This window comes from Schistocerca americana, chromosome X, assembly GCF_021461395.2.
Source record: "Schistocerca americana isolate TAMUIC-IGC-003095 chromosome X, iqSchAmer2.1, whole genome shotgun sequence".
Classification (NCBI taxonomy): Eukaryota; Metazoa; Arthropoda; class Insecta; order Orthoptera; family Acrididae; genus Schistocerca; species Schistocerca americana.
Genome location: NC_060130.1, coordinates 762,576,342 through 762,593,704, shown reverse-complemented (window position 1 = coordinate 762,593,704; position 17,363 = coordinate 762,576,342). Strand labels below are relative to the sequence as shown.

At 41.5% G+C, this 17,363-nt stretch overlaps 1 protein-coding gene across 1 annotated transcript in view; it reads left to right on the top strand.

Annotated features, from left to right (window-relative positions):
* LOC124554679 (E3 ubiquitin-protein ligase HUWE1) overlaps positions 1 to 17,363 on the top strand; it is a 350,828-nt gene that overhangs the window by 142,904 nt on the left and 190,561 nt on the right. Inside the window, exons 22-23 of the mRNA XM_047128297.1 lie at positions 1,511 to 1,651; positions 1,893 to 2,093. Coding sequence (XP_046984253.1) covers positions 1,511 to 1,651; positions 1,893 to 2,093 — 342 coding nt within the window. The remainder of the gene's footprint in view (positions 1 to 1,510; positions 1,652 to 1,892; positions 2,094 to 17,363) is intronic.

Here is a 17,363-nt window from a genome sequence, read left to right as displayed (position 1 = left end):
TATTAATAATTATTGTTAAATAAAATAACGTGTTAATTTGAAACTGACTATTCGTCTTGAACTTTACTTCGATTTAGTTTCATAAATAATTACGTTACGTGATTTTCACCAAGAATAAACTGCAGACTAGAAACTGAAACAAGTGAACGAGAATCTATTGAAAACACTAGTATTAATTTACTTATGGTTTTTTCCTTCAGAACTGGGAAGACAGTATGTGTAGTGACTCACTGGGGTTAATTTAAGAACTAGACAGGATAAAACAAAACCCCTCAATACCAGTCAATGTATAGATAAATTAACATTCCTACTTTCATGCAAGATATGGAAGTCAGTATAGAAAAAAGGGTCGCTACATAAGGAAGAGCTTTCCTTGGCATATACAGGCAAGACTTTCTTAGACTTTGAATTGAGTCCTTATTTTGTGACAGTTTTCACTAAAATCTGAGAACTTTGTGGCAGTAAACAAGCAAACGTAATGGAGAGTTGCCCTTCTGGTCCACCATACAGAGTTGATCAAAAAGAAACAAGACTGAAGCTACAAATTTGTGCATTTTTAAAATATATTCAATCACAGATTGTCACTTTCAGTGTAGGACACATTTGAGTCCATACACTTCTATGCCTTCTTCCTCCGACCCTCCTTCCCTCCATGCCTCCAATGCTGCCCAGCCTCCATAGAGTTTGGTGAAGTATGTAGGTGTTGGTATTACAGTGCGGGGGTGTTTTTAATGGTCAAGTCATGGTTCCTTTATTATACTTAAGGAAGGATATATCAACATACTTTATAGCATTGTGCACTGCATACAGTTGAGGAACAGTTCAGAGACAATGATTGTTTTTAACACCACGAATGTGAACCATCTGTGAGGCAATGACTTTTGGACAGTGACATTCCGGCAATAGACTGGCCTGATCTGAGTCCCAACCTGAACCCAATGGAACACCTTTGGGATAACTTAGAATATTGTCTTAACTCTAGACCCCAATGTGTGACATCACTATCTTCTATGGTTTCAACTCTTGAAGAATGGGCTACTATTCCTCCACAGACATTGAGACATTTCATTGACAGTGTCTCCAGCAGATTTTAAGCCATCATAAAGGCAAAGATTGGATATACCCCATTTAATATCCACTAATAGATATCCAGATAGTTCTGACCAAATAGTATATGTGCTAACAATCCTTCACTATTACCCTTGCTTCTGCAGTGGTGGTGTGCATTGATCTAAAATTCATTCTATTTCCATAGTCTAAACTTTCCTAGATCTTAGAGGAGATACATAATGGGAAACATTAAATAAAAATTTACAGAAAGTTGTGTTGTATGTCAGTTCAAAAAATTACAGGTTAAAATTCCATAACATGATGCCAGTGATGAGTAAAATCTGAAAATGTTACAGATAAGTTGTGGAAAAGTTGTTAACACACAGTTTTACTTTCTTTCCATTGTATTATTGAATTTTGTATTTTATTTCTGTATTTGAGAATTTGTATTGCTAAACAGGTAGATACATATGCTGAAAAGTTGTTTCAAGAATGCTTTGAAGACTACGATAAACCATCAAAAGTTTTATCTGCTTTTGTGGAGTCACCCACAGGCAGTAAACTCGCTGCAAGGATGCATTTACTTTCACTTCTTTTGGAGGTAAGTAATATGTTATGTAGCTCTTTGTAAGAAACAAATTTGCTTTTTTATAGCTTCTAATGTATGTTTATGATTTCTGCATTTTTTGCCAATATACTGAAATTCTAGTTCAAAGAATGTCAGTTAACATATAAGTTTTAAGGCTGCAAAAAATATTACTGTGTGTGTGTGCATAATGTTATGATAACTTCAATCAGAATTATTGTTATGTTTTAATATAAATACTTATTTATATATTCAGGAGCTGCGGACTCCATGTGCTCTGTTAATTGTAAGAAGAGGAATCATTTCTTCCCTTGTCAGTTTGCTAGAGCTTGCTGAAGTTGTTATGAAAATGTTTCATGCTACTGTTGCACCAAAGTGGCTGACTCATCTTTTGAATCTAATAAATGCTGTTGAAAGGATCAAAGTCAGCTCTGAAAGGAGAGATAAGATGCTTCAGGTAAGTTAAGTAATATATTTTTAGAAATAAAAATTGAAAATGTTAGCTACTTGTGGGACTAATTTATGAGTGCTTGTGGAACTAATGAATTTTACATGTTTTTTGAGTAAATTTCTAAAGAAAAGTTTCAAAAGATCGATTCTCTGTTAATGTTGTAAAATTGGAATTCTCATTTGATTTAGCTAACTCTGTCAGACTGCGTGCTCTGGATATAGTTTAAAAACACTAGTACTGTATAGGGCACCCTGCAGCCTACAAAGCTCTTCCATTCCATCAATCCAGTGGACACTACCAATTCTGGACAGGAATGTTGCAATGATATATGTAAACACTCTGATGCTGTTGCCCAAGTATTTCAAACTGCCACATTGTTTATTTTGCTAATCCCAAGTACAATCACCAAGGCCTGTTACTGCCTTGATTGCTGTGGTATTTTGCACTTGCTTCAACACCATCATTCAATTACATGTCTAACCAGGTACTCCTGTGTTTACCTGTAGGCATGGAACAAGAGCACAATAATGTTATTGCTATTCATAGTATGAAGAGAAAAAAGGTATTTCTGAAGTCATGAAACATGTTACATTAATGCTGAATGGTAAATATATATCAAACAATGATGCTACAGGTGAGGGAAGGAAACTTTATCACTGGTAGTAATTGATAAATGTCAAAGAACTTTAACAGTAACTGTTAGAGTACTCAACAAATGTCTTAGGAAGGAATAATAGTCAGCTCAGTAACACTGTGAGATTATTTTAAAATTCCAGAGTAGAGCAACACCATTTAAAGAAATTAGCTAAGAAAGATACTTGCAAGAACTTGTCACAGTATCTACAGTACAAAGGAAAGTAAAAGAACAACGAATTTAATTGCAAACTGCAGCTGTCATGATACACTTGAGAGAATGCTGATGAATAGGGACATTCACATTTGCAATAAATGCATATTCTGCCTCAAAATTTGAAAACACACAATTACCTAATAAATGCTATTTCATTGTAGATTGTATAGAGATGAACTATTTTATCAGAGGTAGTTTGTAATTCAATGTTGGACTGGGCAGGGGTCCTAGCATCTTTGAGCAAAGAAATGCATACATGAGTCTTCTAGCTAAAGTTCAAAAATTGCTACAATGGGGACACCTTACCGTGACAGTTTTAGATTGTAGGTGTTTTGAATTGTAGTTGTGTCAAACACTGATAGAGTTCCAGCTTGAACAGTCTCTGTCAGATTTCAGTTATGACCTCACAACACCAAGAGGGATTGGGACACCTCATGACCATATGTCTGTCCTGCTTTCCCACAACACAGGTGTAAGCTGGCTGGCACTGCTCCTCACCCCTTTGACTGTCATTCTAATTTGTGTATGCTTGTGGATGACAGCCAGTTTATAGTATCCACACTCTACCGTCTGCGTTGTAGCAACTGGAAAACAAAACCAGTCATTGTATTTCAACCATGCCCACAAAAGGTCAAAATCAGTATCCGCAGATTTTGTAGTTGCCAAATTTGGTGGGACAAGAAAAATAATATTGAGAAACACCTTAAATTGAAGAAGCATCTATTCACTCGCACAAAGATGCAGTAACATTCATTTGCTGAAAACTTAAATAGATTCAAAATCAGAAAACAAGTGAAGACCATTTTTGGAAAAAAAACTGTTATAAGTTTTTGCAAAAGCAAACATTGCAGTGACAAAGCTCCCAAATCACCACTATTTTTATCAGTCAATTTCAAAGCACTAAAGCCTGAATTTCAAGCATGTAGCATGACAATCTTTAAAAACTGTATATCTAAACATTACGAAATTTTGTTGTAATCAAATAGGAAACTTGCAAGAATGTCATTTTTCGACATAGTCTCCTTGCGTGTCAACGCACTTGGTCCATCTCTGTACAAGCTTCCTGATGCCCTCATAAAAGAAGGTTCTTGGTTGAACTGCGAGCCAAGAATGCACCGCTTGTTTCACTGCTTCATCCAAGGCAAATTGATGACCCCTTAATACCTGTTTGAGTGGGCCAAACAAGTGATTGCCAGAAGGGGCAAGATCGGGACTATATGGAGGATGATCCAGTACTTCAAATTTGAGTTCTGAAGCGTTTCAGCTGTGTGGGCAGCAGTATGCGGATGGCCATTGTCATGCAACAACACCTTTTGACAGCAGTCCTCAGGGTTTGCTTCAAATTGCAGGCTTTAGTCTGGCTGTTAGCATCTCTCTGTAATGTACACTGTTTATTGTTGTGCACCTTTCCCCATAATGTTCCAATTCTGGACCTTGTGCATCCCAAAAAACTGTAAGCGTTGGTTTTCCTGTGGATGGTTGGGTCTTGAACTTTTTCTTGCATGGCGAATTTGGATGTTTCCATTCCATACTCTGCCATTCTCTCTGGCTTGTGATGATGGATCCATGTTTCGTTACCAGTACTGAGCCTGTCTAAGAAGTTGTCCCCTTCATTACCATAGTGATCCAAATGTTTTTTTGCAGATGTCCAAGTGAGTTTGTTTATGCAAATGTGAGAGTTGTTTTGGGACCCACCTTGCACAAACTTCATGAAACACAAGTCTGTTCTGGATGATTTCGTAGGCAGAAACATGACTATTTTGCAGACAATGTGCCACTTCGTCAATAGTTAATCATCTAAGAGAATCATTTCATTTCATGTGATTGCTCAACGGTTTCTTCATTTGTGGTGGTAAATGGTTGTCCATCTCATTCATCATGCGTAACACGTGTGCGACCATTTTGGAATTTTTCAATCCATTCGTAGAAACTACGTTGTGGCAAAACACTGTTCTCGTAGTGTACCGAAAGCCTCCGATGAATTTCAGCCCCTGATACGCCTTCCAACCATAAAAAACAGATCACTGAACGTTGCTCTTCTTTGGTGCGAGTAGACAGTGGAGTAGCTGTGATTAACAGCAAGGCAGTGATAACTAAACCAACCTAGCAGCTTGGAAATTGTAAAGATAACAACAAACAAACAAAGTATGAGTGATCAACATAAAATGACAGTACTTCCAAAATAACCAAAAATATAACTACATTGCGGATAATAATTGACTTACCCTCGTACAAAAAAAAAAAAACATAATTATATGCAAGTTCGGCCAAAAAGAATCACAAATTTTGCCAAAAATAGACTGTAAACTCTTAGATGCCTATGGATGAAATGTGAGTAGTCACTAATCTGAAGGCAGCAATGAGAGACATGAGATGTACCCTTAGATGTGAACTTGGTGATGTAAGAAATTCATTTTCTGTGTGTGAATACGTGTTTCCTTGATTGTGACTGGAAGATGAAGATCATAAGATTATGATCATAACAAGGTTTTTGGGGATGGTGAAAATTAAACAAAAGTGTGCTACAAATAGATACTGTAAGGGGACAATATACTGAAATACTATTTTGTTATTGATAAAAGGAGAAATTGGAAATATATGGGGTATCCCAAACTATTAGGCACAAAATTATAACTATGACAAAGGTTATTAATCTGAGTATTCAGAGATTGAGAACCAATTGCTGGAAGTGAATATTTCAGGCAGCAAGTGTTGTAACCTTTAATCACTAATAAATTGCGTGGATATACAAACATAGAAACAATAGCTGGTTACGTGCTACCAATTCCGTATCGGTCATTTGACTGCCGTGGCGTGACATGCGGTGCTGTAACATGGTGAATCCCGTGTCCAGTACAAAAATCATGGAAGGCCTGCGAAGAGAACTGAGGGCCATTGTCCATGATGATCGTGGATCGAAGACCTTCTAGCACAAAGATTTTTGACAAAGCCAGCATCGTCGCCGCAGTTGTGGGCAATGGACATCGAACAACAAATGGAAACTTCGAGAAGGCGTCAATCAACAGCAGCCAATAAGTGCCGAGGAAGGGGCCGGCAAAATCAGCGTGCACCAGTTCCCATGACTGCGCCGGGTCAGGCCACGGAGAGGGCATTGTACGAGGTGCAGCCAGTTGTTGAGCACACTGACCACACGCAGCGACCATGTGGGCGATGTCCGACTCAATACCGGGCCAATAAACATGCCTGCGGGCCAGGGACTTAGTCCGAGAAATCCCCCAATGGCCTCCATGCAACAGTTTGAGAACATCATTGCAAAGAGAGGCTGACACCACGACCCATGGAGATGTGCCATCCGTGGCCAGAAGAACAACACCATCATGAACAGACAGATGAAGGCGCAAGGCATGGTAGTTACTAAGGGGATCCGATGCCCGGCCCTTGGTCCTGTCCGGCCAACCCCATTGAATAAAACCGATCACCTGACGCAGGACCGGGTCCCGCGCAGTAGCCAACGTGACCTGCGAACCTGTAAACGGAAAACCCTCGACCGCACGATGTTCTGTCTCATCAATGTGGAAACAGAGTAGTTCATCTCGACCGAAAACCGGGTCGGGGCCCATCGGCAAACGCGACGACGCGTCAGCGTTGGCGTGCTGGGCCGTGGGGCGATAGTGAATCTCATAGTGAAAACGAGACAAGTATAAGGCCCAACGTTGCAGGCGGTGAGCTACCTTATCCGGAAGCGACGCTGATGGGCTGAACAGAGAGGCCAGCGCCTTGTGGTCGGTGATGAGGTGAAACTTAGAACCATACAAATAAATGCTGAACTTTTTTAGAGCATAAATGATAGCAAGTGCCTCCTTTTCAATTTGAGAATAACGCCGTTGCGCATCGTTGAGGGTCTTGGAAGCATAGGCGATGGGTTGTTCCAACCCATCCTCATACCGATGGGCGAGAACAGCCCCTAGGCCATACTGGGACGCGTCAGTCGCCAGAACCAAGTGCTGACCCGGACGGAGTGTGGCAAGACAAGACGCCGACTGCAAATGAGCCTTCAGGCGGACAAAAGCCTGCTCACACTTGGACCAACAGAAAGGAACGTTTTTGCGTAACAGCTGATGCAGAGGATGAGCTACCGCCGCCGCGGATGGAATGATTTTGTGATAATAAGCAATCTTGCCTAGAAATGCCTGAAGTTCTTTTACTGTAGACGGCCGGGGTAGAGCGGTAATGGCTGCAACATGCTGACATAGAGGACGTATACCCTCACGGACAAGTGGAAACCAAGATACACGATGAAGGGTTGGAACAACTGTGATTTGTCCAGATTGCACTTCAACCCAGCCGAATGCAGAACCCGAAACAGTGAACGCAAATTGCGAAGGTGCTCCTCAGTGGAGGCCCCCGTGACAACAATGTCATCCAGATAGTTTATGCAGCCGGGAACGGAAGCCGTGAGCTGTTCCAAAAGCCGCTGAAAAATTGCCGGCGCACTAGTGACGCCAAACGGTAACCGCTGGTACTGATACAACCCACAAGAAGTGTTGATGACAAGAAATTCCTTGGAAGACGCATCCAACGGCAACTGATGGTACGCCTCCGATAAGTCAAGTTTGGAAAAGAACTGGCCCCCAGCAAGCTTGGTAAATTACTCCTCAGGATGGGGAAGAGGATAAGTGTCAATGAGGCTCTGAACGTTGACAGTGGCTTTAAAATCACCACACAATCGCAGACTCCCGTTTCGTTTAGAAACCACCACGATTGGCGATGCCCATTCGCTGGAGGTAACAGGAAGGAGAATCCCTGAAGCTGTTAACCTGTCTATCTCAGCCTTGACAGGTGCACGCAACGCCACCAGAATAGGGCGTGCCTGGAAAAACTTAGGGTGAGCTGTAGGTTTAAGAGTAATGTGGGCTTCAAAATCCTTGACACGACCCAGACCAGCAGAGAACACGGATGAGAATTCAGAACACAATCCATCCAGCTGTTGATACAGAATATCCTCAGATGTGAGGTGCACATCATCAATGGAGAACCCGAACAACTGGAAAGCATCATAACCGAACAGGTTTTCAGTGCCCGCATGATCCACCACATAAAACGTGAGGGGCCTAACAACAGACTTGTAGGCAGTGGAAGCGTCAAACTGGCCAACGATAGGAATTTTCTGTTTATTATATTATAAGTTCTCAGATTTCGCGTAACTGGAGACAAGGGAGCGGAGCCCAACTCCAAATACGTGCGAGAATTGATGAGAGTTACTGCAGAGCCAGTGTCCACTTGCATGCGAATGTCTTTATCCAGGACACAAACAGTAACAAACAACTTATTTGTTTGAGAAAGCACACAGTTAACATCCATGTCCGATGCCTCGTCCTCGTCGACAGGAACTTTAGGGGACTGACACATAGAAGCAATGTGGCCTTTTTTCCTACATGAATTACACGTGGCTCAACATTTTGGACACGCGGCCCTGTCATGCTGTACGAAACAACATGGACAAGAAGGAAGTGCAGAACGAACCTGCTTCTGTGGTTGCTGTTTTCGCTGCAAGCGTGGCGGCCCAACGCGACGTTGTTGACGCGAGTGAACCGCCGCCACATCGTCAGTCTCCTGGGAAACAGGCAAATTGTCCGTGTCGAAAGTGGTCTGTATAGCGCCTACATCACACCACCCGTCTATTTGCACACCAGCAGCGCGAGACACTTCAAAAGATTGAGTGATGCTTAGAACTTCCGATAACGATGGGTTTGGCAGTTGTAAGGCACGTTGCCGAACTTCTTTATCAGGAGCAAGCCGTAGAATAGCATCCCTAACCATTGAATCAGCATAAGACTCATGATGAGTGTCCGTGATAAACTGACATTTCCTACTCAGACCGTGTAGTTCCGCCGCCCAAGCCCGGTAAGATTGATGGGGCTGTTTACGACACCGGTAGAATGCCACACGGGCGGCAATGACGTGGGTGTTTTTTCGGTAATAGTTAGACAATAAGTCACACATTTCTTGGAAGGACAGAGAGGCAGGTTCCAGCAGCGGGGCTAACTGAGATAGCAGCTGATAGATCCGTGGGGAAATCCAAGATAGAAATAATGACTTACACATAGGAGCGTCGACAACGCCGAAAGCCAAGAAGTGTTGCCGCAAACGCTTCTCATAATGCTCCCAGTCTTCAGCGGCCTCGTCGTATGGAGGGAACGGAGGCAGAGAAGAGGAAGACAGATGATGAGTAAGCGATGTCGACAACGCCTGAATAGCAGCTGTCAGCTGTGTTTCTTGTTCAATGAGCGCTTGCATAAGCTGTTCCATGTCTGCCCCAACACGAACACATAAATCCACAACGCAGGAACAAAAATATCCCATCCTCGTCACCAAAAAGTGTTATAACCTTTAATCACTAATAAATTGCGTGGATATACAAACGTAGAAACAATAGCTGGTTACATGCTACCAATTCCGTATCGGTCATTCGACTGCTGTGCCATGACATGCGGCCGGCGCCGTTCGTAGCTAGGTGGCACTCCCGCGCTCAGCCGAGTTGCGGAGCACCTCTATCGCCGTTTGCGCGTACTGACGTGGCGGCACTATTAAATGTCATGGCACTGTCACAACAGCAAGAGTTTTTCAACGAGCAGCAAGTGCATAGCATTTGCTAGTGAACTGATCATTTCGTAACAAGCACTTGCCTATCACTTTGATCTTTGTGGGACTACCTTAAAATACAGTGCACAGTTGTCTGTGAAGTGAGTGCAGAGGAGTTTACCACTGTTTACAGGTCATGACTTGTTGAAAATTGAACATTATTCAATTCAGGAACTTAAGAGACATGCATTAGGTATCTTGTGCATGGAAACTGAGAATCCAGGAAGTAGAATGAATGTACAGAGAAAATTATGCTACTGGCATCACATTGTTTTGGTAGATTCTCAGCTGGGAATTGTTCACGTGGTACAATATGAGGAAATGGTGGTTGTCAGCTTCCCCATGAAATATAGTGATCAAATAATGCAGTACGGAGTGTACTGGTGGAACAATAATTGCAGTCCTACCATAAATTGGATGCAAACAGTGGTGCCAAATGATTTTGAACTTGGGAATTGAATTCTGCCAATGACTTGCCGAGCCGTGTACTGCAGTGTTGAGCTTTCTAGTTGGTATTGTTCATGGATGAGGCCTCTCTCAACTATGATGGTGATAGTATCTCAAAGAACTGGTAAGGTAGAATGTGCACTGTGAGATACAAGTTAAATTTGTGGATGACTAACAGGAATGTTCAGTAGTGGCATTCAAAGTTTCTTTCAGCTGTGTAGAGAACCAAAATTCAGATCCTATGATATAGTAATGGAATGATTTGAATAGAAGTCTGCTATTATACAGCATTATGCATAAGGAGTGAAATTCAGATTTGAAGATTCAGGTGAAATCTGAACAGGGTATGAGACGGCATAGAACTGGCTGATTCTTATGCTGTGGAACGAAGGTTGCATTAATTTGGGGACCAGCTGAAAGTGTTCAGTATGAGAAACTGTGTTCAGTGTGTTCTAAGAAGGAACACAGTCCAAAAGGACATTAAATTGCATTGCCAATGTCTGCTCAGGGACTGGTCATTTGGAGCAGTGGTGGATTGTGCTTATTCAACAGCGGTTGAACAATAGATGGTTCAGTTTGGCATACAGTGAGAACTTACTTATGCAGATACATTCAAAAGAATAGGGCAGCCTAATACACAAACATGACGCGAATCAAGCTAATCTTCAGAGGATTTCGAAGTTTGACCGTGCGTGTGTGTAATGAATAAGGATATCGGAATATAATTTTGAATTTGGTGAAATAACAGAAAAACCATATAGGCTTTAATACTGGGAGTTAATGAAAGTAGTAAAATCATAAATGAATGGGGGAAAAAAATGGTCATCGGCCCAATTAGGCGCATTAATTTGGAAACTAATATTTCAGAAAATTTAATATTGGTTATTGAAGTTACTTTTCATGATTTCCCTTTGAATATCAAAACAAACAAGATACAAACTGACACAGTGCGCTCTGTACTGTGTGTAGCAGCTGTTACCAATACACACACACACACACACACACACACACACACACACACACACACACACACACCAGTAAATTGTGGGGAGCAAATTTGCACGAAGCTGATTATAATGACAGCCACACTCAAGAGCATTACTTTATCAAATACTGAAATGTCATTGCATGAAGTGCAGAACTAATTTGGACACAAGGGCCTTCTATCTTCACTGACATGAAAAATACAAATAAATATAAATAACAGCATAAATACACTGTTTAAGCTCTTCTACATATAGCAGTTTTCCTTACTAACAGTAATAGTTCAATTTTTTCTTAATAGGTGGAGAATATGATGGGGACCCATAAACTAGTATAGTTTCACTAGTCAAAGTTCTTTGATTATTACAATAGTAAAGACTAGCTCTAAAAGCTAATCATTCACTTTGCAATAATATTTACACAATCTTGCACCGTAATCCTACAATACTCCATTTTATAATAAACTAAGGATACTTTAGCAAAGGCCTATCCAACTTCACTTTTGTGGTTTTGGCTTGATCTTTGACTTTTTCTACCTAAACTTTCTACCTCAACAGTTTCGCTTCGAGTAGTTCAATAACAAAGCATCCAAACGTTAATCTTACTTTAACTTTTACTACTCCTTTTACTTTCGACAACAAAATCAGTTTAAAGCACATGAATGCAAGAATTCTTCATTTAAATCAGGATACTCTGTTTTAGTAACTCTTAGGTGAGGACCCTACATAGGTTTGTGATTAGGATTGAAAATATGGTTCCGGAGATTGAAAATATGGTTCTGGACATGAATTTATGTTTTCTGTGATTATTATTGAAACAACACACGTGCGCGCGCACTGTGTGAATCACCACCACATCGTCCTCAGAACGTCTTCCGTGAATGGCATCCTTCAACGTCCCAAACGAGTGGAAGGTCAGGGCTGTCAGGTGGTGGTAGCTGTGGATGGCCTCCCAGACCACTGCAAATCTTGGAGCTCCACCAAACTACCTTCTGATGACCTCATCCTCAGTGTCCAGTGACTAACTGTACTTCTGTCAACAACAGATGCTCCATAGACCTTCCACAAGTGTTTGTGAATATTCCCTGCAGTTTCTTTCTCTCCAATGATAAATTCAATGATGATGTGTTGCTTGTAATGTACATCACATACACAGATGCCATTTTGAAACTGTCCTGTAGCTACACTGTCTGTTGAAAGTGACGGAAACTTGGTGTCCTCACTCAGGAGACCTAAAATAATACATACTAATCTTTCGTAGCATTATTTTTGGCTGGGAAAAAAAATGTGTTGTATTATGTACTGGGCAACACTCATGGTTTTAATGTGCATTTGTTTTTTTGTTGAATTTTTTTCTAAGGTTTGCTGGAAGTTGTTTCTTTGCTTGCAAGTAAGTTAGAAATTAGGCTAGAGGGTGTTACAATACATCCCGATGTGCCTTACACTGGTGTTAAATCTGCTTCTCAATTTCCACTTTTACAGGTGATATAGTTGAGGTAGAATTTATGTAAACTGTTCTTTCAAGATTGTTGTCTTGGTATGCTGTTCTCTCGTTAGTATATTTTCTTGGTATGATGATATCTCATCAATATTTACTTCATGCACATTGGCAGGTATGGTGCCACGGGGAGTTTTAATATCCCTGCTTCCAAAATTATCTATGCTCTCACTGAAATGTACTATCTTGTATTGTACTCATTCAGGATAAACAGCACTTAACATGCATCTATTTACCATTTAAAATTTCATTTTTTGTTAATGGGTCCACTAAGAAAATATCTCCTCTTGACAAATCTTCCTGCACTTTTATCCAAATGATTTTCCCCTATACCAACCAGTATGTTCTCGGTTTCATTTAACTTCCAAGCTGTGTTATGTGATGTAGTGGTTTGTTGGAAAGGGGCCATTCGTTTTCTACTCCCTCACATCAGTGTGTGATTTGCAGTGTGTTGATGTAGATGTAATGGGAACGGTGCCAGAATGGTGGACAATTCTTATGTTCATAAGTTAACTGTGCCTTGAAAATGGTGCAGGAGATTGTTGGCTAAAATGGCATCAGACTCATGGTCATGCTTCTAAGCCACTTTAAATATGGACTGGTACCTGAATCCATCTATTTCCAGGTCCACATATTGCAAAACTTTTGGATAAATTACCTTTTTTTCCCCAGTCCACTTAGCCTACAAAGTGGCAGTGTTAAATCACAATCATGAGTAAATTTAATGAACAAAAAATTTACTTGCGCTCTTGTATCAATGATAAAGGTGGACTGTCTTAACATTGATTTGGCAACTGCGCAAAGATTAAACTTGGAGACCTGACACACAGCTACAGAAATTGAATAAAGTTCTCGTCTTACTCCTTTTTCCCATCATTAAAAAGAAAAGCACTAAATTCAAGTAGCGCCGCATGCTCCACACTTGGGCGTTGTCGCATGACCTTGTACTGGACTCGGCCGCTGCGCGCTCAGCCAGCGGCTTTTTCGTGCGGGTTGTCTATCGCTGCGCCTCTGGCCATTGACACAGTCAATATGGGTTTAGAAAACATCGTTCCTGTGAAACACAACTAACTCTTTACTCACATGAAGTGTTGAGTGCTATTGACAAGGGATTTCAGATTGATCCCGTACTTCTGGATTTCTGGAAGGCTTTTGACACTGTACCACACAAGCGGCTCATATTGAAATTGCGTGCTTATGGAATATCGTCTCAGTTACGTGACTGGATTTGTGATTTCCTGTCAGAGAGGTCACAGTTTGTAGTAATTGACAGAAAGTCATCGAGCAAACCAGAAGTGATTTCTGGCGTTCCCCAAGGTAATGTTATAGGCCCTTTGCTGTTCCTCATCTATATAAACAATTTGGGAGACAATATGAGCAGCCATCTTCGGTTGTTTGCAAATGATGCTGTCATTTATCAACTAATAAAGTCATCAGAAGATCAAAACAAACTGCAAAATGATTTAGAAAAAATATCTGAATGGTGCAAAAAGTGGCAGTTGACCCTGAATAACGAAAAGTGTGAAGTCATCCACGTGAGTGCTAAAAGGAACTAGTTAAACTTTGGTTACACGATAAATCAGTCTAATGTAAAAGCCGTAAATTCCGATAAATACCTAGGTACTACAATTATGAACAACTTAAATTGGAAGGAAAATATAGAAAATGTTGTGGGTAAGGCTAACCAAAGACTGAGTTTTATTGGCAGGACACTAAGGAGACTGCCTACACTACGCCTGTCCATCCTCTTTTAGAATACTGGTACGCGGTGTGGGATCCTTACCAGATAGGACTGACGGAGTACATCAAAAAAGTTCAGAGAAAGGCAGCACGTTTTGTATTATCGCGAAATATGGGGGAGAGTGTCACAGAAATGATACAGGATTTGGGCTGTGCATCATTAAATGAAAGGCGTCTTTCGTTGCGATGGAATCTTCTCACGAAATTCCAAGCACCAACTTTCTCTTTCGAATGCGAAAATATTTTGTTGATGCCGACCTACATAGGGAGGAATGATCACCACGATAATATAAGGGAAATCAGAGCTCATATGGAAAGATATAGGTGTTCATTCTTTCTGCGCGCTATTCGAGATTGGAATAATAGAGAATTGTGAAGGTGGTTCGATAAACCCTCTGCCAGGCACTTAAATGTGATTTGCAGAGTATCCATGTAGATGTAGATGTAGATCTAAATTTAAGTTTGCCACATTGGCGAGTCCTACTTCTCTTACTGGATTAGCTTTGTGGAAGCGGACAAGGGTCAGTTGCAGAACTGCTCCCGTACACATTTTGTGTATTTGCATTCCTCCGTGCGCCTCTATTACCTATTTGGTTAGCCGAGCAATGATGTAGAGACAGTCAGTTTCCTCTCACATGTCCATCCTTTCTACAGTAGGTGCATGTCAGTGCCAAACATGCAGGAGCCTTGTAACCTGGGCATTTGTAGCAAGTTCAGCACTCTTACGCAGTGAATGCACATCTAGTGGGATTTACGCTGGTTGAAGATTGGACTGATAGCCGAGACTCCTTGTGTGGAAATGAATCGTATGGCCTCCCTTACTGTGCTTGGCAAAGAACACTTCACCTCAGCATTTAAGAGTTGGTCAGTCCTGCGAAGAAATAAACCTATGCAGTTAGTTTCAGCTTCACTGAGAAGTACCTTACTCTTTTTGTTTCTTCCCCTAGTACATATGTACAATACGACACTGTTGTTATTGTCAGCAAAATGTTCTAAATCCTCTCTGAAATTTTGGTTTAAGGTGGAAAGTTGGCCCTATAGTAACTGACGCTGTGTGTCTCCATATCTATCCACTAGCCCTTTTGGAAGGACGTAAAATGCCTTTGTATTTCTGAGTTATTCTACAGAATTTGGGTAAGCTCTTGCCCCTCCTTGCAAATTTAAGTTGGCATCTCCTACCAACACTTAATTACTCCATGCTGACAATTTCCAGTTTCCCTAAATATGTTGTTGTTGTTGTTGTCTTCCGTCCTGAGACTGGCTTGATGCAGCTCTCCATGCTACCCTACCCTATTCTGTGCAAGCTTCTTCATCTCCCAGTACTTACTGCATCCTACATCCTTCTGAATCTGCTTAGTGTATTCATCTCTTGGTCTCCCGCTATGATTTTTACCCTCCACGCTGCCCTCCAATGCTAAATTTGTGATCCCTTGATGCCTCAGAACGTGTCCTACCAACCTACAAAAGTGGAAACCCACGAACCCATAGCAACGTCATTTACAGACTGGGACAGATCAGGCTGTAGGAACCCCAGAAATGGGGAAGTGAGGCTAGCTGCAGCAGTGTGCTGCTTTGTGGGATTGTATTTACTAATTCTTCATTGAGGCACCTTTGCATATCTTGATCCTCCACCCAGAGTTGCTCAGCCCTTGCTTGCCTGTCAGGATCAATCTCCAGATGCCCTATGACCTGGAGGTGGATATCTCTTTAAACTACATGCATCAAGATAAACAAAAATCTTAGACAGCAGCTCTCGGTGACATCTCTGGTAGCATCGGACTCCAGCAGTGTCGTCTCTGTAAAAGTGAAGCTCAAAACTAACTTTTGTTGATCGACAAACAGCTCGGAAGCACAAAGTTGCATTACAAAGTTGTGTTTTGTAGAGGTGATGGGCAACACCAATTGACCTCGCGCAGCTGCAGCAGTGGCAGTTCTGGGTAGACTGGGGCAGGCAGCCCAGACTGAATGTGCTAAGCACTTGTCCATTCGATCACAGCTCACAGTGGTTTCATGCATCCGCTCATGGCTTAGTAATTTGTATGTGGCACCTCAAAGCCAAAAACAAGGTGAATTCGGCATCCCACTTCAGACATCAGTTTGCACACCACATTGGAGGTGTAGTCAGGATTGGAAAGTGATGCGTGCTTGTAATTAGTACATGGTGCCCAGGTATAGATAAAGAAACCATATTGGTTTATTTACTTATTGTGATTACATGGCGAGAATTGCCAGGATGATGAGAGAAGGTAACTCCAGTATCACCCAACAAATCTTGTAGGAGAAAGAAAACTGCAAAGATGAAGGAACTAAGTCATTTAGCATCTGCTCTAGGCAGCAGCTCAGAACAGAAGAACCAACACATTTTGTATTTTAAATATTGTCTGGATTTCTTTAGAGATGTGTTGCTGCAGGCCTCTTGTCCATAAAATGATTCAGTTTCAACATGACAGTGCACCACCCCACTTTCATAGGACAGGTATCCTCATTGATCTTTTAGAAGCCAAAGTCACCTCATATGGTTTTCATATTGAATATAGTAGAGGGAAATGTTCCACGTGGGAAAAATATATCTAAAAACAAAGATGATGTGACTTACCAAACGAAAGTGCTGGCAGGTCAATAGACACACAAACAAACACAAACACACACACAAAATTCAAGCTTTCGCAACAAACGGTTGCTTCATCAGGGAAGAGGGAAAGACGAAAGGATGTGTGTTTTAAGGGAAAAAGTAAGGAGTCATTCCAATCCTGGGAGCGGAAAGACTTACCTTAGGGGGGAAAAAGGACAGGTATACACACTCGCTCGCTCGCACACACACACACACACACGCACACACACACACACACACATCCATCCATCCGCACATACACAAGCAGACATTTTACATATTGTCTCAGTGTCATATAAGCAGCCAAATGTCTGCTTGTGTCTGTGTATGTGCGTATGATATATATATGTGTGTGGGGGGGGGGGGGGGGGGGGCGCGAGTGCGAGTGTATACCTGACTTTCCCCCCTAAGGTAAGTCTTTCCGCTCCCGGGATTGGAATGACTCCTTACCTTCTCCCTTAAAACACACATCCTTTCGTCTTTCCCTCTCCTTCCCTCTTTCCTGGTGAAGCAACCGTTTGTTGCAAAAGCTTGAATTTTGTTT